The 23,169-nt window shown below is 41.7% G+C and overlaps 1 protein-coding gene across 2 annotated transcripts in view; it reads right to left on the reverse strand.

Annotated features, from left to right (window-relative positions):
• Positions 1–3,712: 3,712 nt before the first annotated feature.
• LOC148008436 (uncharacterized) overlaps positions 3,713–23,169 on the reverse strand; it is a 50,723-nt gene continuing 31,266 nt past the window's right edge. For both annotated transcript variants that reach the window (XM_087674215.1, XM_087674214.1), the window contains one exon: positions 3,713–3,855. In XM_087674215.1, the coding sequence (XP_087530341.1) occupies positions 3,754–3,855 (102 nt within the window). In that variant the 3' untranslated portion in view covers positions 3,713–3,753. The remainder of the gene's footprint in view (positions 3,856–23,169) is intronic.

The following is a 23,169-nucleotide window of genomic DNA, read 5'->3' on the forward strand; positions in this document are numbered from 1 at the left end:
TCCTACTCTAACTACCTCAATCTCGAGAGTCTATGATGATAGTCTACCTTGGCCAATAGCTATCCTCAAAGCATGGGATATGCACATCCATGTAACATGGTTTTTTGACAAATAAATCACCTCTCTCTTCTCTCATGACAACCACTAGCTCATCCTTCTCTTCTTTATGAAGCCCTTAGCATGTGATTATGGATCTACATGATGAGCCTCCCCTAAGATTATTCTCTATGGAAAGGGTATCAATCATGTCCTTATCAAGTCTAACCTATACTAGCTTATCACAAACCAATTATATTACTCGATGAAAGCTCAATTGTTGAGAAGATGTGCATGCAAACATCAAATGTTATCTTTGGCCTTTGCAAGGGGGAGGTGGAGGGGGGGCTCAAAAGGTTTCTCTCTCTTTTCAAGGGAGTCTACTAGAAGCGTGGTAATCTATCTATGTCCATTCAATGCTTTGAAAACCAAGGGGGTATTGCAACATACCATGACAAATGACAAGCATGTGTGGCAATACTTTATGATGCCTCTAGGGCTTGACACTACTACCTATAAATTCAACAAGTGTCATGGGAGAACTTGCTTCCCCCCATAGTGCTCTATATCTCATCTAACAAACCACCTAGGTATCTAACTCATCCCATGGCTCTCTCATATAGAGCAACTATCCCTCATATCAATATTGATGACATCTAGAGCATTTGTAATCTCTCAAGAAGCCAATCTCAAGATATTGTGTCAAAGACTTTACCGAAATCCACAAAACAACAAAACAGTATGCGGCCATGTGCTTTTGACTACTAGATCTAACTCCTCTAGGTGAAAATATGGCCTAGTATTTGAAAAGTCTACAAATAATCTGTCTATCTAGGGGCTCAAAGAGCCTTCCTTTCTACTAGGTCATTTAGCTCCACCTCAAATGTTGATCCATATATCTTGGCTAGGATATGCCCCAACATGATAGCCTTATGATTCTCAAGATTCATGGAGCAACCACATTTGAGAATGGGGGTGATGGTGTGCATGTTCCAATTGTGGGAAAAGCCCTCAACTAGTCCCTTGTTGCAATGATGTGCTAGAAATGGATCTGAGTGGTATAAACATAAAAGATACTCCCCCCAAATCCTTGAATGATCTATAGATGTCATACATTATAGCCTCTTAATGGATTTTTGTACCATACCATCGATGAATAGTGTTGAGATGATGGGTTGAGGATTAAGTAAGGGGGGCAAAGGGGACTTTGCATAAGTGTTTTGCATAGTGAAACAATTGATAGCTATATCATGGCTCACAAATCTGCCTCCAAGCCTCATTGGACTTCATGCTCAAGAAATGTTTGTAAAAGTCCCAATATTACTTGATCTTGCATTTTTTTCTCTTATGAAATTAGTCAATCAATCATTGAGCTTCATATCCAAATACCTCCCCTAGTTCCTTCTATTGTTTGAGACGTGTTTGAATCTTGTAGCATTCATAATCATACCAACTATTTTAAGGCATCTTTCGTAAGTCGACTTTAGAGGAAGAGTGGATAATGTGAAGGAAGTTGGCTACATCAAAAGAGTGTAATAGATTAAAAGGCTATATGCAAGGATATCCATTGGAGCCGCTATACCATAAACCATGTGATAGGTGACATGCTCATGCACCACCATACTCCTAAATGTGAACAATATGGTGGGTAGGTATAGGTCTATGGGCTAGTAGTGAAAGGGGGGTTATGTTGGAGGAGGTAGAAATTATCTACCCCAATGAAGCAATCAAGTGGATGGGAGGCAAGAAGGAATGGGTATTGAGAAGCCACGTATGAGATGAATTGTCTCCCATGTTGCCAATATGTATTCCATTATGTTGCTCCCTCAATATCAAGGTTAGCTATATAGGATTCCCTTAAAACAAAGGTGGTACATTGTTTATTCACTCCCCTAGCATTGAATTCCTCCGCCAAAAAACTTCCAAGTCTCAAATATTCTCATCAAGACAGTATTGTATGGCAATGATGTCTTTCCTCTGAAGACAGCTATACATTATGTTTATGGCATATCTAGAGGTGTCATGTTGAAAATAGCACTCAACAACATACATGACCTTCGTCCCTATCATTTGGAATCTAACCCACATAAAGTGGGCCTCTAGATCCCTACTCACTCTCATGAATAAAATGGACACGGTATGATATGGAAAATAGCACTCAACATGCATGACCTATGTTCCTATCACTTGCAATCTAACCCACATAAAGTGGGCCTGTGGCCTACTCTTTATGTGTTTTCTCTAAACATTGACTTCCATTAGAACCCTACTATGCATGGTAGCCCCATCTTTAGGCTTTGGTGTGCCTCTACAAGAAAGATCATATCCCTACCCCTAACCACCTCCAAGAATCATTTAGGATTTGACCAGAATGCTCCATTACAATGCAAGTTATATCTGTGTCTCATAGGCCATGTGTCCCCACGTGAGAGAGAGAGAGAGAGAGAGAGAGAGGTTTGCAAGAAAAACAAAAAAAGAAGTGAGACAATAGAAACATTTTCAAAAATAAAGAGCTGATTGAAATAGAAGTAACATGTGCCCATAGTGCACTTCAATCGACTTGGGTACCAATAGCATGCCTTCAAACGCAATGCACTTGATTACAATCGACTTGGATAAGTCAAATAGCTCTACCAAGAGCGCACATTCAACCATTCCAATAGCATGCCTTTTATAGGCAATGCTAACACATTCATCCATTTCTTTGAAATGTGTCTATGATTGCACAATGCAAAGCCACATGTTTGAACGGGGTTGGAACCCACCACACAAAAAGAACTTTGAGAAAGGACTACCATATCAATCATAAGCACATTAGGAAAGGGCGCCACGAGGAAGATATATATACTGTATACCTCTGCTCTGACAACTCGAGTTTCAGCCTAAAGAAACCCAGGTTTCAAGTCGGGAGGTGACACCTTTGATACATGCACCAATCAAGTGGAAATATCCCAAATGGAGATCCACTCTAGGTTTACACCACAATCAGAATCAACTGATGATGGTGAGGATGAAGATGGGATGAATGTGAAGATGATAATAACAAGATAGTGATGATAAAGATGATGAGGACAAGAAGATGGGTGAAGATAATCAGTATCAGGATAACAAATCAAGGTGAGGATGAAAGTGATGATGTGTAGTTCTACATAAATATCTAAAGGGATAATAGAAGAATACAGCCACTTCTACATTGATTCAAACTCCAGTCTTCCATTGATCCATCCATAACTCTACGGCTCCAGCACGTGTGGCAGGCAAAAGAAGAAGGAACGTGTGCAGGTAAAATAGGCAAAGAAGTGATTGGCTCATAATTTTTTTACGAAATAGTGATTTCACACTTCATTGAGTCAATCTGGACTCTCAGAAGGGACAGATTGTCATTCAAATGCAGCACCTACATTAAATTTATTGTATAACTCTCTCATCCATTTTACTAAGCCGCTTGTGTCTCCTGACCACTATTCCAAGCGAGAACTCAACAGATTTCTTCTTCTTCCAAGAAAATTGTCATCAAAATTGAAGCTCACAAAACCCGTCAGAAAAAAGTAATTGAACAAACATGCAGTGAGTACCTGATTGATTTATGACAGTAAAAGCGTGTAAATTCAAATGATTCAAATGTAAGTCCAAAATCTTACCTTCACTACAGTAATTTCATGTCAACGAAAGTGGATCCTCGTCCCCAGTCATCAGTGGACTCCAGGTGAGATTGAATCATGGATGATGATATTGCAAAATATATAACAAAAGCTCATCAAATCCTACATTTATCCTTGCTTTGGTACACTCTTGCAAGTGAGCAAGTAGCTTTTCTCCCTGACATGTCAATTCAAGAGCCAAATTGTCAAATCAACCAGATAAAACTACGAATCAAGATCATCTTTAAAAATTTGTGTTTCACAATGAAGTTTGTTACATTTCACGCAGTGGTGCATGTTTATGCATGTAACAAAGTTTGTATTAGAACTATGTTTGGTTTTGAAACCCAAGTTTCACAACCATTTCAGTAGGCATTTTAGCTGTTGCAAAGCCTAGTATGCAGGCCCCATGACCCCCAGGACTAACAATGCTTCAAGAGGATAATCAACTTGAAGAACCACATCCATATGTGGGTAAGATCTATGGGAAGATTACATAGTAACCTGGGTTTCCCAAGCAACTGCATAATGATAAGCTTGCAAAATAACTTGGAATGAGGTAACTGATAGTCTCAAATGAATAGAGATGGTCATGACATCCCAAACACACCAGAGGCTTCCCCTAGACCAGATTGTAAGCAGCATGCCAAGTTTAAGTGAAGAGCAAACAGGGTTGGGTGATTTGCTAACATATAGTAGAGACCTATGAGACCAAACTAATATAAGTAAAACTGATCCGCATTCATATCACGTCAAAGATCAACAAAGAAAAACCTTTTAAAATACCATTGATGTATAAGAAGGCTCCTGGATCTCCTATCATCCTACAAGACCCATCATCTGGTTATGGTGGAGTGATCTCAGCTCCTCAACAGAGTCTATTGAAGTGAATCTCCTCAAGAATGTTCAATGGTGGCAAGAAATGATAGCTTGGATAGCCATGTGAATGCCACTTGGCAAATGGATGCACCTGCCTAGCTATACCAATATGGAGCCCTGGATGGGGAATGTCATATGAACAAGGTATAGGAATGGGATTTGGCGGGGGGGGGGGGGGGGGGGGGGGGGAGCAAGGTCGATAAACTAGGTAATAAACAGTTCTCATAGTTCTAGTTGAACACTGGACAAGTCTAGAGAGACTCCATAAGCTGATTTGATGAAGGCAGTGGCTGATTGTTGCAGTCTGGAGAGAGAGAGAGAGAGAGAGGAAATGAAATGATATGTTAACGTCTACAAGAGGCCAAAATGACCTATGAGACCATGAGTTACAACCATCTATGTGATGATACAATCATCTAGAAAAGACCGGTAAACATAAATGAATATTAGAAGAAGGCTAAAAGCTGTCAAGCTAATGATAAAAGGAGAAACCCTAGCTAATACAATCCAAAGCAATAAAACCGGATATAGAGAAGCCAAGACTAGGAGTATTATGGAGGTACATAGGGCCTAGCTCTAACCAAGCAATGATCTCTTGTATCTACATATGCATGTGCTGCTGACATCTATGTTGGGTCCTAGGGCATCTGGACTGACAAGCTAGGTGAGGCGAGGGGGGCACAGAGAGAGAGAGAGAGAGAGAGAGAGATGTTAACTCCTCGGCAGTTTTGTCTTTATTCTTTCCGTCACATTCACCACTATTTTCAGGTGCCTTGAGACTATAGCCACATTTGGTCGTCCCTGCAAGAGCAACTTCAACAATATAATCCATTGCCTTCTTTTCACCCAACTTCCCCTAGGCAAGACTCGATGTTTGTGAAACTTGATGACTTTCAGAGAAAGTCAGCTAATCAGATCTATCATAAGATGGTAGAGGATAAGAGATGGGTCGCTGAAAAAGCCAATAAAGTTTGTAGTACTCAAGATAGCAGAGTGAAGTGGCAAGACCAATTGCTTCAATTGTGGAGGGAAGTTTTTATATGGAGACTGCTTAATGGAGGTCTTCCCATTGGTGATGTGCTACATGCCTCCAAGTTCTCACATAGTAGATGTATCTTTTGTACTACATGTAATGAGACCAATTCACCTCTTCATCTCCTGCCCTCTAGTGAGACAGATTTGGAGCTTTGTTTCCCGTGTGTGGACCTCAATGACTCAGGAGTAGACACCTATTCATTCTTGCGTCCTGGGAAAGATACCTTCCTTGTCCACTTTACAATCAAATCATCCTTGCCTCTTCCATTTTCTCAGATGGACAGCTCTCTGGCACATTTGGCACACCCATAATGCATTCATTATCGATTCGGCCTCAGGTATCCATGGTCATGTGACCCATGTTCGAGGACGACTATTATGGCAGATCTCTTCCATGCTTTCAGTGGACCTGGTTCTCCCTGATGTGGCTGTTCCTTGGCTGGATATTGTTCGTGCTACTTCTATCACACCGCCTGCATGATATTTGTGTGCTTGTGTTTTAGAAGCCTTTTGGCATGACTTATAAACTGTTATGATTTTCTGGCTGGTCAAAAGGCCTGCTGTAAATACCTTTATTTAATTTAAGCTCCTTCACGAAAAAAAAAAAAATGTTAATGTTTTCAAAAGAACAATGTGGCCTATGAGACAAAAACAACGTACATTTGTGTCCAATGTCATCTCACCATCAAAGTGAAAGTAAAATGCATCCTAACATCTAGAATCTAAAGATCTCTATATCTAAAGGTTGTATGTACAAAATACCTGGCTATAGTAGCTCCTTTCAATCTCGAGATCAGTACATGATCTGAGCTATGATGTGATCAAGGGGTGCTCTGCTAATGTGCCAGGGGGGAGTCTCCTACGTCTCACAATGATGGCTTTGATGTGACTATTGTATGGGCTCGCTTAGAGCTCCAAGAGGAAAATCCATAGATATCTTTGGTCCTCATAGTCCATGACATGGCAAAAGGTCAAAAGCCCTCACGGAAGAGGTAGTGGTACCTTTCCCATATGTCATAGTACACTATACATCTACACATGTGCTTCTCCATCATGGGCTCTTTGTCACAAAGCTGGCACATTCTATCCTCTGTTGGAATATATTTCCATCTACCTGTCTCTATCCTCAGCCGATGGGAGGAGGTGCACATCTATGTAGTAGCATCCCGCATATTGTTACATCCTTGGACATCCGAATGGGAGCTAGCCACATTTGATCACGGTGGTCATGAAGTGACTTAATACGAATGCACTTAGGGCACTCGAGGTTAGGGCAGCCGAGTCCTATTCATAAGACTCAATGCCCTATTGCGTACATCATTGTGTGATCACCATTCTTGGATTCTTGACCCATTGGCCAATGCATCTGTACACTGGGATGGTGTGGACTCGTGGTATGAAATGCCAGTCCTTGGGACATGATCGTGACTTGAAGTGTTGTTGGCTCCTAGGCTTGGGGGAGGGCCCATTTGGCTCTATGGCTAGAAGGTGAGTTTGATGTCCAATCCCTTTATATTTATGGGTATAGCTTGTGTCGTGTCTCATGTGAAAGTTAGATCCTAGGTGGGCATTTCGCATACCATGAGAAAGGTGTGTGTCCATATACTATGGTCGGATAATAAATCCATTCTCAAAGAGGTGTAGGAAGTGGCTTCGGTAAAACTCCATCTTCGGTCCTAGAAGGAGAAGCGGTTGCACCCAAGTTCTCCCTGTCTCAACTTTTAGGACATTGACCCTAATGACTGAATTCAGCTTGGATTGATTGAGGGGGAGTGTGGGACAGTCCAAGCTATAGTCAAAGGGCTCATCCAAGTTGCCATTTGTGAGTACCAACATTCCCTCCCACAAGAAAAAAAGATATATTAATGTCTGCATAAGACGAATATGGCCTATGAGACAAAATCTAGAGTACATCCATGCTTAATGTCATCTCATCAGTAAGTTGAAGATAACAGCAAAATAAGTGGCCTATGAAACAATGCCAAGAATAATTGTATGATGGGGCTATGCTAGAATACAACCATGTCTAGCATTGTCCCGTTGATAGAATGAAAAGGAAGTCCTAATTTGATAGAACTACCTATAAAAACTGTGGTGGAGACTATAGGCTACAACTGATCTCAAAATTCACACATGATGTCAACTATGATGCAATCTCTAATTGCTTGATTAATGTGCCCAGTAGTGAGTCTCCGATGTTTCATGATGATAGCTCTAATCTGGCTGGCCTGCTCAAACATGGTCCTAGTAGATAGGGTCCTCGTGCTCGGCAAAGCGAAATGGCTTTGTCTGATGTCACCCCATGGCATGGAGTGGACAGTATCTGGCAAGATGGCTCTATCTCTACTAGGCTAGTAGTGTCAATAGGGTCTGATCTATGAAAAAGTTTATCACTACTCTCCATGTGGATCCCTCTAAGTGAGTTGGCCTTCTATCTCGTAGTAGTGTTGTGTGGCACCTCTGAAGCTCCAGGAGGAAGAGGCTTGTGTTGAGATAAAAATGAATTAGCCTAACTTAAACAGCCCCAAAACACACTTAATTAATGAAGAAAACCTCTTATTTTAAAAAGAAACATGATCCTAGAGAGTTATTGTGTCCCACATGCAAAACCCTAATTTGGATGCCCCAAACTTTCTATAAATATGCATGCAGCCCACCACTCTCCCTCAACCTTGTTTCTACAAGTTTCAAGAGCCATCTCTATTGCCCACACCCCCTTCACAGAGGACATCGCGGTCAAAGCCTTCCATCATAGTCTGCTTGTTGGGAATAAAGGCCTGGTGTCTTTTAAATGTGCTCGGGTGTGAACACACCCTTAGCAATTGTACTTACACATATATATCTATCAAAAAACCTAAAGGTACACTCTCGTTATTGTACCTACAAACGTGCTCACTCTCTACTCTGCTCTCTCTCACTCTCTCTGTCTCTCACTGCTCCTAATGACAGTCTGGATCTCCGTGCCTAATCGGTTCCTACAAACTGGTATCAGAGCTACGATTGAGGCGTTCGTGCCTCTCGAAGTTCGCGAGTAAGTAGGTGAGACAAGTAGAAGGCAACCTTGTGGTAGGAGAAGCAATTGTGTTGCTAGTCAACAGGCGACTGACGAGAGCTGTAGCCTGAATCAGGCGGCAAGTTGCAGGCGAGCAAAAAGTGTCGCAAGGCGTGCAGCAATCTGTGATGACAGACGATTGCTGGAGACCAGGCGAGAGGCTAGAGACCAAGCGACATGGCAGTTGCTGACGACGCGACAAATGTAATGCTGCACAGCAACCACGTGACGGGACTGGAGGTGCGCTGCACAGCGGGACAAGTCCAATGCGTGGCGGCCACCTGCACGGCACGTCCATTGACCCACCGTTCAACATTTTTTTTCTTCTTCAAATTTTCTTCTTTTTTTTTTAAAGTTTCTCTACCAAGTGTTCACGCGTGGAGACACAACCTCCAATTTTTGTGCATTCTTGGCCCAGAAATTTGGGGTTTTTCCCAAATTTGGGGATTTGATGCAGGACGAGCAAATCTGTCTTAGAAATTGCAAGAATTTGTGACATTTTGTCCCCGACATTTGGGGCTTTTCATGTACATGCACAAATTGGGCTGAAATTAACCCAATTTCTCAACATTGAGGCACATTGAACCCCATACAATTTGGGGCTTTTGTAGTTTGGGCAAAATTTATGTAGCATTTGGTCATTTTATGTACATGCAGGTTGAATTCCACGCAATTTGGACATCAACACTTGGTAAAATTTGGGGGTTTTGCTGAAATTGCTCTATTTTGGCAAAACTAGCCTATCCTATGCACGACAAAGAAAATGCAGATGTGTGTTTGATGCTTTGAACACAAAATTTCGGGGCTTTTAACCATTCGCGTCAAATTTTATGCCCGTGGGTACATGTACAACAAAAATTGCAGCTGAAATTTTGGGATTCCTCATGTAATGTGATACATATGTCCTTGGAACAACTGTAATCAATTGGATAATGCTGTAGCACATGGTTTGGTACTTCTGAAAATTTAATTACAGATCTGAAATCTGTGCTTCTGCATGGTCATTTATTGCCGATTGGTACTTGTTTGTACCTTGGTCACTTGGATGCCAGTTTGGGCTTGCATTTGCTGGTTTTTTTATCACATTTGGGCTGAAAATCATGGCTGGCAACAATGACAGCAGTAATCTGATGCACATAAAGAAGCTTGAAGGTGCACATAACTTTGTAGTTTGGCAAAAGCAGTGCTACAATATCCTGTTGCAAAAGAAGCAAGCAAAGCCAATCAAAACCAAAGGGGCAAAGCCCGTAGACATGGATCAAGACGATTGGGATGAGTTAAATGAGCTTGCACACTCAACCATAGAGCTATCGATTCCCGATGCCTTGTTGTTCAACATTGAATGTTTGGATTTTGCATATGCTATATGGACTAGACTGGAGGAACTGTATGTACAAAAGAGTGCTGCAAGCAAAGTGTATTGGCAAAAAAAGCTTATGGATTTGCGTATGAAAGAGGGTACAGCAATGTCTACTCACTTGATTGAGTTTAACTCAATTTTCAGCCAGCTGGTTGCCTTGAAATTCATGATTAATGAGGAATTTAAGGCTACTTTCTTGCTTTGCACTCTACCAGAGAGTTGGGATACATTCAGGACTGCTATGAGCAATTCCAATATGATCCTTTTGTATGCTGATGTAGAGAGTGCTCTACTTATGAAAGAGATGAATCGGCAGAACAATGCATCCAGTAAGTCTTCCCGTGCTTTGCATACTAGGGGCAAATCACAGCAAAAGGGCAAATATGATAGCAAGGGATGCAGTAAATTACGTGGCAAAGATGTTGAATGTCATCATTGTGGCAAGAAGGGTCACTTTAAACGTGACTGCTACAAATGGAAGAAAGAGAAAGGAAAGGCAAGAAGACATATGATAGCAAGGAAGAGAAGAAGGACAGTCAGTCTAAGAAGAGCAGTGTAAAAATTGAAGAGGTGAATGTAGTCACTCACGACAGTGACAGTGGGAGTGACATACTCTTTGTCTCTTCACACTTTGGTGCACATGCTTTACTTGCAAACACAGATGATGACATGCATACCTGGATTCTTGATTCAGGTGCTTCCTTTCATGTCACCCCTCATCATGAGTGGTTCTCTGCCTATACAGGGGGTCGACATGGTATTGTCCATCTTGGGGACAACTATGCATGTGAGATTGCAGGTATTGACAATGTGCAGTTACAGTTTCAGCATGGCTCTGTCTTTACACTTCAACATGTACGGCATGTACCTTAGCTCAAGAAGAGCTTAATTAGCACAGGGCAACTAGATGATGATGGTTTTCATACCACCTTTGGTGATGGAAAATGGAAGATCTATAAGGGATCTAGGGTTATTGCCAGAGGTTGCAAGAGTGATACTTTAAATCCACTTCATGTATCTAGTGTGCCTGACCATGTTGTTGCCGTGACCGAGCAACCAAGCGTTTCTTTGTGGCATGGCCGGTTGGGACACATGAGTCAAACAAGAATGAAAGTGCTTTCTCGTTTGGGTTACTTGCCTTGTCTTTGTTATGCTGATTTTGAGCATTGTGATCATTGTATTTATGGCAAACATGCACAAACGTCTCACAAAAAGTCTCTTTCTTTGAAATCTTCTCCTCTAGAGTCAGTACATTCAGATGTATGTCAAATGCCAAGATTATCTTTAGGGGAAAAGAAATATTTTGTCACCTTTGTCGATGATGCTACACGGAAAGTATGGGTTTACCCTATTCGTAGCAAGGATGAAGTGCTTGACAAGTTTAAAACATTCTTGGCATTGGCTGAAAATCAAACAGATAAGACACTTAAGTGTCTTTGCTCTGACAATGGTGGGGAATATGTGTCCAAGGCCTTTCAAGCATTTTGTGACAGCAAAGGGATAAAGAGGAAGCTCACTGCCCCTCATAATCCACCCCAAAATGGAGTTGCAGAGTGTATGAATCGAACCATATAGGACAAGGTTTGTACGACACTGTCTCATGCTACATTACCCCATGGTTTTTGGGCAGAGGCTGTTATGACAACCGTTCACTTGATTAATCGATCACCAAACAGGTCTTTGGGGGGGGGGGGGGGGTTCCCAAAGAAGCGTGGTCGGGCAAGCCACCTTCATATGCTCATCTGAAAGTGTTTGGCTACGAGGCTTTTGTGCACATTTGTAAAGAAAAACGCAGCAAACTTGAGCCAAAGTCCTCCAGAATCTGTCTGATAAAGTGATATCGCACATCTATATGCTTTGTGCATGAATGATACATGGCATTCTTAGACCCCAACACTGCAGTACTTATAGACATGCCGAGATCCTCTGCAAGTCTGCTCAACCATATAGCTTCCTTAGAAGCTTCAGTAAGCTGATATGTATTCAGCTTCAATAGTACTCAATGCTACAATGTTCTGCAACCTAGAGCACCAAGAAATGGCCCCACCAACAACTGTAAAGACATATCCACTAGTGGATCTACGAGTGTCCAAGTCACTTGCCATGTCTGCATCACAATAACCCTATAAACTAAGTGCACCCTACCCATAGCAAATACACTTTCTTTGTGTACTCTTTAGGAATCGAAGAATACACCTGACAACCTCCCAATGTGTTTTGCCAGGATTTGACATAAACCTGCTAACAACTCCCACAGTTTGGACGAGTAGCAACCATAGCATACATAAGAGAGCCACAAGCTCATGCATAAGGGACTCCCTTCATAGCATTGGCTTCCACGTCATCTTTTGGGCTGCTAGCTTTACTAAGCTTAAGGTATGGAGGTAAGGGCACCCCAAAAGGCTTGGCTTCAGTCATGTTAAATTTGTCCAGTATCTTTTCAATGTACTTTTCATGAGATAAAAACAGCAATTTCTGCATTCTATCCCTGCGAATCCTCATGCCCAATATATGCTCTACATTCCCCAAATCTTTCATGGAAAAAGCTAATGTCAACTAATCTTTGAGAGCATCCAAGCTAGTCTTTCTTTTCCTAGCTAGCAACATATCATCCACATACAAAACAAGTATGATGGGGCTGCCATCTGTATCCTTTTTCATATACAAACAATGATCTGCATGCCTGCGTGTAAACCCATGAGAGAGCATAAAAGTGTCAAAATTTTTGTACCACTACCGTGGTGCTTGCTTCAGCCCATACAAGCTACGTTGTAGTTTACACACCATTTGCTCTTTTCCAAGGACTACAAAGCCCTTGAGCTATTTCATATAGATTTCCTCATCAATGTCACCATGCAGAAAAGTTGTTTTTACATCCATTTGATACAGCTCTAGTCCAATACAACAATGAGAGCAAAAAGCACACGTAGAGTGGTCATCTTCACAACAAGTGAGAAGACCTCTTGGAAGTCAATCCCTTCCTTCTGCGCATACCCTTTAGCAACCAATCTTGCTTTGTACTTGGGTTTGCCATCAACTGTCTTTACTTTGTAAACCCATTTGTTTAAAAGAGACTTCCTTCCTTTGGGCAATGACACGAGATCCCAAGTATCATTAGCATACAGAGATTTAATCTCTTTCTGCATAGCTAGCTTCCACTTGCTGCTAAATTTGCATGACTTGGCCTCTTTATAGGTAAGAGGCTCACCCTCATCTGTAAGTATCACATAGAGCAAAGAGGGGTCATACCTATGTGGCTACTTCTTAAATGTATAGACCTGCATACCCAATTATCTACATTTTCAAGAATTGGATCTACATCTGGAGGTATGTTATTTTCAACATTTATTGGCTGCTATAAGCCATTTTCAGCATGATGTTCATGCTATACAATACCTTCATTTTCATTACCAGCACCTGCATTTTCATAATCAGCAAGTCTATCTTGTTGTCCATGACCTCCTTGTGCTTCTATTTGCTGTCCATCATTATCTGGCTCAAAAATGACCGGCTGATCATCAATTTCAGTCTATAATACAGCATCATGAGGCCCATCATTTGAAGTAATAGGTGGCTGCAAATTCTGAAATTTCACCTTTTTCATGTCTTCATTAGAGGCTAAAGTACCTTTTAGCAATTTTGCCTCATTAAACACAACATTACGGCTGCGAATAATTTTCTTGGACTGAGGTAACCACACTCTATAGCCAAATTCACCTTCATCACCGTAGCCCATGAAAATGCCTTTGGTGGATTTCGGGTCAAGTTTACTTCTCAGCTCATCTCTAACATGCACAAAAGCATCACAACCAAATATCCGTAAATGGTCATTGTTAGCAAATTAGTCAGTTCATGGTTGAGTCTGTACATGTGGTACAGCAGGCTGGGCATAGAGATATTTTGGGCATTTTATTTGCCAGTATTTATTGTGTTTTGGCATTATTTGCAGCCAATCGACTAGCATTTAATACTGGCCGACCAGTCATATTTTTGGCATTTATTTAGCCTATATATTCTCAAGCTCCCTCCTACTCATTCATTCATCACTTGACAGTTCTTGGGAAGAGAGAGCATGTGCCAATGCCTCCACAGCCGGTGACTCACATTGCTTCTGTACTGTCTCATGTCTTGGTATATGGATTCCATTTCCCGAGCATACATCTGAGTTCTCATCTGTATTGTGCTCTTTCTTTCCCTTTCTCTTTTGCCTTGTGTTTCAGCAATTTATTACAGCTTATGTTTATGCTTCCATTACTGCATCACTTCTAACATGGTATCAGATTTCAGGATTTGTGTTCCTGCTGTGTTTTCTTGCTGATTTTAGGACTGTTTTCACCCTTGCTAATCAAGCGGCTGCTGCTCCAACCAGGCAACCTGTTTTGCTTGCGTTTTTTAATAAAAACATCAGCATCCGTAAAGTCTGTGCATCTGTTTCAGCCTGCATTTTGGTGCCTCAACATCTCCTCCTAGCTAGGCACTTGCATTATCAAGCCATTTCTGCTATTTTTGATAGTTTTTGACTGATTTCTTGACTTTTTACAGCAGCTTTTGTCTTATTTTGGTCAAATTTTGGGTTATATTGTATGTGAACTCTTGCTTTTTGCAGTCTGTGCTCGTGTTTTGGCTGTGTTCCCTCTCCAAATACCTTCTTTTCTCTACTACTTTTTTAAATCCTCTACAGATGGCTCCTCCATTCACATCCACTGATGACAAGCTCCATGGACCTGATTATTACACGTGAAGTATGGTGATGAAGGCCTGGTTTATCCAGAAGCAGTTATGGTATGTGGTTGGCAAAGCTATGGCCTGTCCTCAACAGCCTTCTCCTATTCCATCTAATTTTGATGAAGACAACCATGAGGAGGCAATGCTTACATGGGATTCGGATGATACATGTGCTTATTCGGCCTTACTTTGGTGTATTTCCAAAGAAGTCCTACTATCACCTCCTGCAAGACATCTTCAGACATATGGTCGAAGTTGCAATTGATGTACGAGGCTCCTTCCATCATGAGGGCCGTTACTCTCTATATCCAGCTCCAACAACTGAAGTTTGAACCCAAAGATACGATTCAATCATTCCTACTTCGAGTTACCCAACTCCAAGACCAGCTTCACATTATGCAGTCTGCCCTATCAGAGGCACATCTTGTTGGTATGATACTCTACAAGCTTCCTCGGGAGTTTGATGGAGTGGCGAATGCTTTAAGGGCACACATATCTACAACTCCTGTCAGTTTTCTTCATATGTCCTCGATGTTACTTGAGCATGAGGCGACTTTGCGACTACAGGGGAGGCTTCCGTCATATTATGGAGGTTCAGGTGAGGCTCTTGCAGCTTCAGAGAGGGGTTCGAAGATGAAGAAGTACAAGGCCCAGTGTTACCACTGTGGCAAGAAGAGTCATTTACGGAAGGACTGCAACATGTTAGCGGCTTCTAGGAAGAACAAGGAGTAGAAGACGAAGCAAGATGCGGACTCCTCCAACGAGTCATCATCTGCCTCAGATTCCGACTCGGCTCCTCTGGCTAAGGCAAAGTCCAAGGCACAGAAGGGATCCTCTTCTTCAGATCGTGGGAAGGGCTTGGTGGCCCCTTCCTCAACTGCTTTCTAGTGGTGGTGATGCGATCATCCCTCATGACTCCCCAGTGCCAGAGAGAAAGAGTGAGAGGGAGAGGGTGGTGAGATGGGGCAGTCGTGCCTCATCTATATTTCTATACAGATGCACAGAATCCAACGAGGGACATCCCTGATGCATCAATCGAAGTCTGACAAGTTCAAATCCTGGAGTTGGGATTGACATCTAGGTTCATGATGGGTTGGTTACGTGACAGAGAGTAGATGGCTTTCGTCTGGAGCTCACATGAGGGGACACTTTGGCGGTCTGGCCAAAGAAGGGGAATTCATGGTCATTTCTGCGCTGTGGCTTCGGTGACAAGATGGTCATGTATGTTACATCAAAGGCATTGTTGACAGACATTGAGAGCTGCTATGATCTTCTCTATCTTCAAGAGTTGGTACAATCGACATCGACATCAGATTCTCTCCGAGGCACCTTGGTGGTGGCTTGTGCACCCACTACTTGGGTATCCATGGTTCTACTATGATGGACATTGTTGTATGTACTCTGATGCAACATTATCATTGTATATTATATTGTATCACCCATGATCTGAGAGAGGGTGTTCGTAGATTAGTCAATTCATGGTTGAGTCTATACATGTGGTACAACAGGCCGGGCACAGAGATATTTCAAGCATTTTATTTGCCAACATTTATTGTGTTTTGGCATTATTTGCAACCAATCGGCTAGCATTTAATACTGGCCGACCAGTCATATTTTTGGCATTTATTTTGCCTATATATTCTCAAGCTCCCTCCTCCTCATTCATTCATCACTTGACAATTCTTGGGGAGAGGGAGCATGTGCCAGTGCCTCCACAGCCGATGACTCACATTGCTTCTATATTGTCTCATGTCTTGGTATATGGATTCCATTTCCCGAGCATACATTTGAGTTCGCATCTGTATTGTGTTCTTTCTTTCCCTTTCTCTTTTGTCTTGTGTTTCAGCAGTTTATTACAGCCTATGCTTACGCTTCCATTGTTGCACCACTTCTGACAATCATATGAGACCGATTTGCCAAATCAAACCTCCTCAAGGATGCCATTATTTAAGGACCTGTTTGGAGAGCGGTTGCAAATGTGAACTGTGGTTTTAAGTGCGTGTCCCCAAAATGCATGAGGGAGATTAGCAATGGATAGCATGTACCGCACTCTTTCACATAAGGTCTTATTATATCTTTCAACCACCCCATTTGAAAAAGGGTTGTAAGGAGCTGTAAGCTCCCTCTTAATTCCATGTCAATCACAAAAAGACTTGAATTCAGTAGATGTGAACTCATACCCATATCATTTCTCAAGCATTTCAACTCTTTACCTGTCTGAGTGGTTACAAATGCATGAAGAGTTTTAAAAACAATAAACACTCACTTTTCTTTTTCAATAGATAAACACAAATCTTTCTCCAATAGTCATCAATAAAAGAAACAAAATATGCAACACCACCCAACAATTTCACAGGCATACTACATATATCAGAATGCACTAAGTCAAAGACATTGGACTTACGGGAGACACCAAAGAAAAATGAATTTTTTATTTGCTTTCCAAACTAACAGTCGTTACAAAAGTCAAGTTTAGAGCATTTTCCATCAACCCTCTTCAAAGAGGTAAGGACATCAAGTCCTTTCTGGTTCATATGGCCTAATCTCTTATGCCACAACTCCAAATGACAATCGATTTCAGCAACTGCAAGGAATTGGCCATTCAAAGCTTTACAGTGCAAATAATACAAAGTGCCCTTCTTGGTTCCTTTTGCAATCAGCATGGAACCCTTTTTCAATTTCCACCAACCACCACCAAACAGTGTAGTATAACCATGCAAGTCAAGCTAACCAACAGATAGTAAACTCTTTTTGATGCCAGACACACATCTGACAAGTCAAGCTAACCAACAGATAGTAAACTCTTTTTGATGCCAGACACACATCTGACATCTTTCAACACAAGCTCTTGCCCATTATCTAAAGACAAGTGTACAGTGCCAATCCCATCAATGCTGCAAGCATGGTTATTTCCAAGGTATACTTTTCCATAGCTATCTGCATTGAATATAGCGAAACACTCCAAGCAAGGAGTTACATGGAAAGAGACACCAAAGTCTACAATCCAAATCTGAGTGACACCATCATCAACTGACAAAGGTGCATCAATCACATCAGCCTTGGTAATCTGCATATCTTGCATTTGACATACAAGGGCATCATAATCAACTACACATAATATATCAGCCTTTGTATCCGAAAGCTCCTCTATGACTACACTGGAGGCCACATTGGCCTTTTCCTAGCCTTTGGCTCCCTCAAATGCATCTATCTTATCCCCTTTCTTCTTTTTGTCTCCTACATTCTTCTTTCTCTCTTGTTCCTTCTTGTAGTACTTGCAATCAAGCTTCTTGTGGCCCTTCCGACCACACTGATAGCAAGTAATGTCGCTCTTTTCCTTTCCTTTGCTCTTGCTTCTGTTTCTCTGTCCAACACTTGAATTTTTCTTTTCAGCCCTGCCTCTAACATTATAAGCTGAGTTGTTGCCTTCTCCACTAGACTTACGTCTAATTTCTTCATTCAAAGATTGAACCCCTCACACCATCATATGAGAGATTGGGGTTACTACTGAGAGAAACCACCAAGGTCTCCCAAGAATCAGGCAATGTCATGATCAGAAAGATCGCCTTCAACTTATCATCAAAATCCAAATTTGCACCCTTGAGCTGATTTAAAATGCCAATGAGTACACTCAAGTGCTCAACTGCAGGCTTGGACTCATCCAGTTGCATATTCACCAACTTGCGTATTAAATGCACTTGATTAACAAGTGTAGTGATCTCATAGGTAGTTTTCAGCTTCTTCCATATTGCATAACCAGTATCTAAACCCTTAATGTCTGTCAAAATGTCATCAGTGACACCCATCTTTATGTAAGCCACAGCCTTTTTGTTAACTCTCGCCCAATCTGCATTAGACATTTGTACGGGTTTATCTTCTTGCAAAGCATCCTCACAATCCTTTAAGAACAATATGCCCTCCATACAGTCTTTCCAAAGGTCAAAGCCCTAACCATCAAACCGTTTGATTTCCATCAAGCTCTTAATGTCAAAACTCGAAGAAGTTGCAGACATTTTATCATGAACACAAGAGTAAATGCATTGAATTGCAAAAGCACAAGCTGAACCAGCAAATACACTGTTGTTCTTCCCCAAACAGTAATAAATCTCTACTGTTTTTGCATGAACCAGCCATGACACGGGCAAATACTGCAGAAATTTACCAAATTCTGCACAAAATCCCAAATTTCCAGTTCCAACACTGCATAAATGTCAGCCAATCTGACCCAGCTGAGCAAAATTTTACCAATGCATGAAAAGCCCCAATTTTTCCCGGTTCAATGTCAGGAAATTTTACTCGAATGAGTAAAATTCCAACAAATTTGACAAAATCCCCAATTTGATTGAGGTCAACACACACAATTTCTGCAATTTCTAACACAAATGTCACTTCCAGGCATAAACGGGATCAAATCTGGGAAAAGCCCCAAATTTCTGGGCCAAATTTGCACAGATCTGCAATCTGAAATACCACACATGAATCCCTGTTAAGGCAAGGGGACATTTAAAAATTAAAGAAAGTTCTGATTTAAAAACTGACTGGGGTGGTGTTTTGTTGGGGGGGTCGGCGGCGCGCCGCGTGGCCTGCTTGCCGACGACCCGTCAGACAGGTCGCCATCCCACATGCGCGAACTCCTGCCCTACACGCAACCTGCTTCATGATGCGACTACTGCCCGGTGGTCACAACACGCTTAGCACCTGCCTCAAATCCTAGTCCCGCCTGTCACTGGTTTGTCCTTCACATCGACCTAATAGCTGCGCCCAGCTCTTGTCAGCTGATCCCATCGGGTCAGACCAGACTTGTCAGGCAGTCCATGCCGTCTCGAGAAGCGGGCACAACTTGTACTCTGATACTAGTTGTTGGAGATGTCACCAGCTGGAGGAGTGAGCAGCAGCTCAAGGATTGAGCGAGTGAGAGTGATAGAGAGAAAGAGAGAGAGAGAGAGAGAGTATGATCCGATTTGGGTGTACCAACAATGTGCTGGTACACAAAGAATAAAATGTATTTATACTTAGGGCACGTAAGGGTGCATTCACATGTACAACTAAATAATACACGTGTACTATACACGAAGGTGAATAAAGGGCTTTTATCCCAACACTAGAGCTGTCACCAATATCAAGGAATTTGTGTTTGTTGCTACCAAGGCCAATCACCATCAATAGGAGTTATCGCCATCATCATCATGCTTGTGTTTGCAGTCAGTCTCTCTCCTCTGGTTGTTGCCATCAGCATCTACACTGTCGCCATCAGTTTCCACCTATCGCCAACACAATCAACTTGTGTTTACTTGTTTTGCATAGTCGCCAATTTTCTCTCTCCTCAAGTATCTACATTTTTAATCTTTCTCTCTCTTACACTATCGTTTGCATTTGATGCAACCTTTCTTGGCTGCGTTTCTTGGTGTTAAATACTTGAAGGCTATCTTTGCTACGATTTTGGATCCATTCGGAGTACGACACACTCTACAACTCATAACCTCTACCTTGATCCCAGAGATATGAGAGTTCAAGATTCAGTATTCCTTGCATAGTGTGTTTGCTACATGAGCATTGTATATTCACTATTGATTCACTTTATTATTCATTGTGTTCATTATTTCTGATTTATCCTAACTATGTTATGAGTTTACAGTCTAGGCTTTGCCGTACGAGTGGTTTTGTGCTTTTTGCATTTAGAACATTTATTCACATGGTATCAGAGCTAGGTACTCTCTAAGAAACCTTGGCCTTTGATCAGAAAGCTCATCCGCAAAAGTAGGAACAACAAAAGGATCAGATGACTTCAAACACATACACAACACCGCTCTAGTCTCCACAGCCAAACATGGACAGAAATGATAAGGAGTGGACCTCTCAGCTTGCTACTACCCGATTTGACATGAGCGGAAAACCATTGGACTAACATGGAGTCCACAAACCTTATCAAATTTTTGCCGTTCAGTATGATCTCATCCTTATGCATAGGGCTCAACAAGAGTTTGAAGATAAGCCTAAGTTTTCTCCTTTAGATTCAGTGTACAAAACTAATGATCTTGCAGGACCTTCGAAATATCTACTACAGACCAACCATCTACAAGTGGAACCAAGCTCGGATTACACATCACTTCCACAGTACTTCTTTCTCCAATGCCGAGTAGAAACCCTATTATTTCAGATTCTATGCCAACTAATCCTGTATTTATCGGAAGATGCTCAAGAAGGGACTCTTCAAAACAAGCTTTGGTTTGTGAGTAATGAGGAAGACAAGTATTTCTTCATGAACTCAAAACTAGGTAAGAAGCTAAAAGAAGAACTTGTAAGTATTCCTACCCTTCCTTTTCCTTCAAATGATTTTATTTCTCATGGTCAATATAGAGTAGGTGCATCTTCATCTAGTACATTTAATGGACAAAAGAAACCAACCGTGTTTCCCACAACAAAATCCATCACAAATTCATTTGGGCTCTCACCCATCCCTCCCTCTTCTTCCATTGCACCTTCCCTTCCACTTCCATTAAGTGCACCACTTTATCCCACACACACCACACCAAGGGGTTTTGCACATTTAGGCATAGCCTTTAGGACCTCTGTATACCTGTTACCTGTGACGGAGGCTCAACCTCCCACATATACACTTTCGGGTTATCTCTCTGGGAGTGCATCCCAGACATACTCCAATGTGGATCATTTGGTATCGCAATTTGCCTCTATGGCATTACCTAGTGGACCATCCAATCATTCTGTAGTGCCTCAATCGACACTTGGACAAGGCTATCACGTCCTAGTGCCTCCACCTATACCTATGGTATCATATGAACCTATGTCTGTTTCAGTACCTCCACAGCAATCGGCACTCATTGGACATCAGCAACCTAGCCTAACCATTCAAAACCTCAGGTAGGCATAGGGTAAGGCAACATGCGTTCGTGCCCCAGAACTTCGTACTAATGATTAACTGTCGTCGATGGTTCTAAGAAAGACTTTGATTTGTGAGCCCTTGCTCTTATCTCCGTGTCAAAAGCAAGCTCGCTTCAGGCTTTGGGCTTATCCTTGAAAGCTTGTAGACTCTTTGGTCCAGAAAATAGTTTTTTTTTGTCCTACCAACGCCTAAAGTCCTTTAAAGTCATTTTTTATTATTACACATGCCTTGGTCCTTGCCTCCGTTACTGAGCAAAGGTAAGTGCAAAGCCTCTATACAATAGCTTATACAATACGTTTATATAAAAACCAAACCGGTTGCCCTTTCAATTGGCATCATCAACAGTATCATCAACCAAAAAGTAATGATGGACATCATTAAACCAGAAAAAAGAATACATAAATGAATGTCCTTTCAAGAAAATAATAAATAATACACCTACCAAGACGAGATTCAATCCCACGATTCCTCTCTTTAGTCCCATTCCCTTTTAACCTAGTCTTCTCTTACCCTACTTTAGTTCTATTCATTGTTTTCCTCAAGAAAATCTTGAAAAGAATGCCCCAAGACCCGTTACCTTGCTCGTACCAACAAACCATGCAAGATTTGAGGGATCCTTCCACCAGATTACACTTCAGAGGGCCCTAGAAGGTCTGCTTGGCTTACCCCTCATGCTTCATATGCATCATTGTTTACAGCTGATTACATTGCACATTTTGAGCTAGACAGTTGGCAGGAGGCTCTCCAGGACCCTCTGTGGCGTAAGGCCATGGAGAAGGAATTGGATAGTATTGATCACAATGGGACTTGGACATTGGTGGATCGTTCTCGTCACAAGTCGCTTATCAAGACGAAGTGGATTTTTAAGATCAAGCTAAAGGCTAATGGTACTTTAGACAAATATAAGACTCACCTTGTATTGTAAGATTTCCGAAAAAAGCATGGCATTGACTATGAAGAAACCTTCACGCCTGCTACTCAGTTTGCATCATTTCGTCTATTGGTTGCACTCGCTGCCTAGCATGGTTGACCAATCTATCAAATGGACGTTGAAAGTGCCTTTCTAAACGGTTATTTAGAGGAGGAAGTCTATGTGGAACAACCTCCTAGTTTTTTTCCGTTGGCCGAACTAATAAGATCTTTCGCTTGCAAAAAACTCTTTATGGGTTGAAGTAAGAGTCGAGATCTTGGTACCAAAAAAATGCACGAGTTCTTACGGACTCATGGATACCATTCTACCCCCTGTGATCCAAATCTATACATGTGCACCACTAGTGTTGGGATCAGCTATATCCTGCTATATGTTGATGATATATTACTCATTGGCTTAGACTCTATGGCTCTAGCAAAAATTAAGGCACAGCTTTGCACTACATTCGAGATAACAGACTTAGGACTATTATCTTGATTCTTGGAGATAGAAATTGTTAGATCTGAGGAAAGTACCTCTCTGTCACAACAAAAGTATGCCCTACAATTGATGGACTAGTATTGCACTGATCAGACATGGCCAATGGCCACGCCTTTAGATCCCACTGTC

The sequence above is a fragment of the Lygodium microphyllum genome, unplaced genomic scaffold (assembly GCF_053477565.2).
Source record: "Lygodium microphyllum isolate KBCC unplaced genomic scaffold, Lygodium_microphyllum_v1.1.10 scaffold_133, whole genome shotgun sequence".
In the NCBI taxonomy this organism is placed as follows: Eukaryota; Viridiplantae; Streptophyta; class Polypodiopsida; order Schizaeales; family Lygodiaceae; genus Lygodium; species Lygodium microphyllum.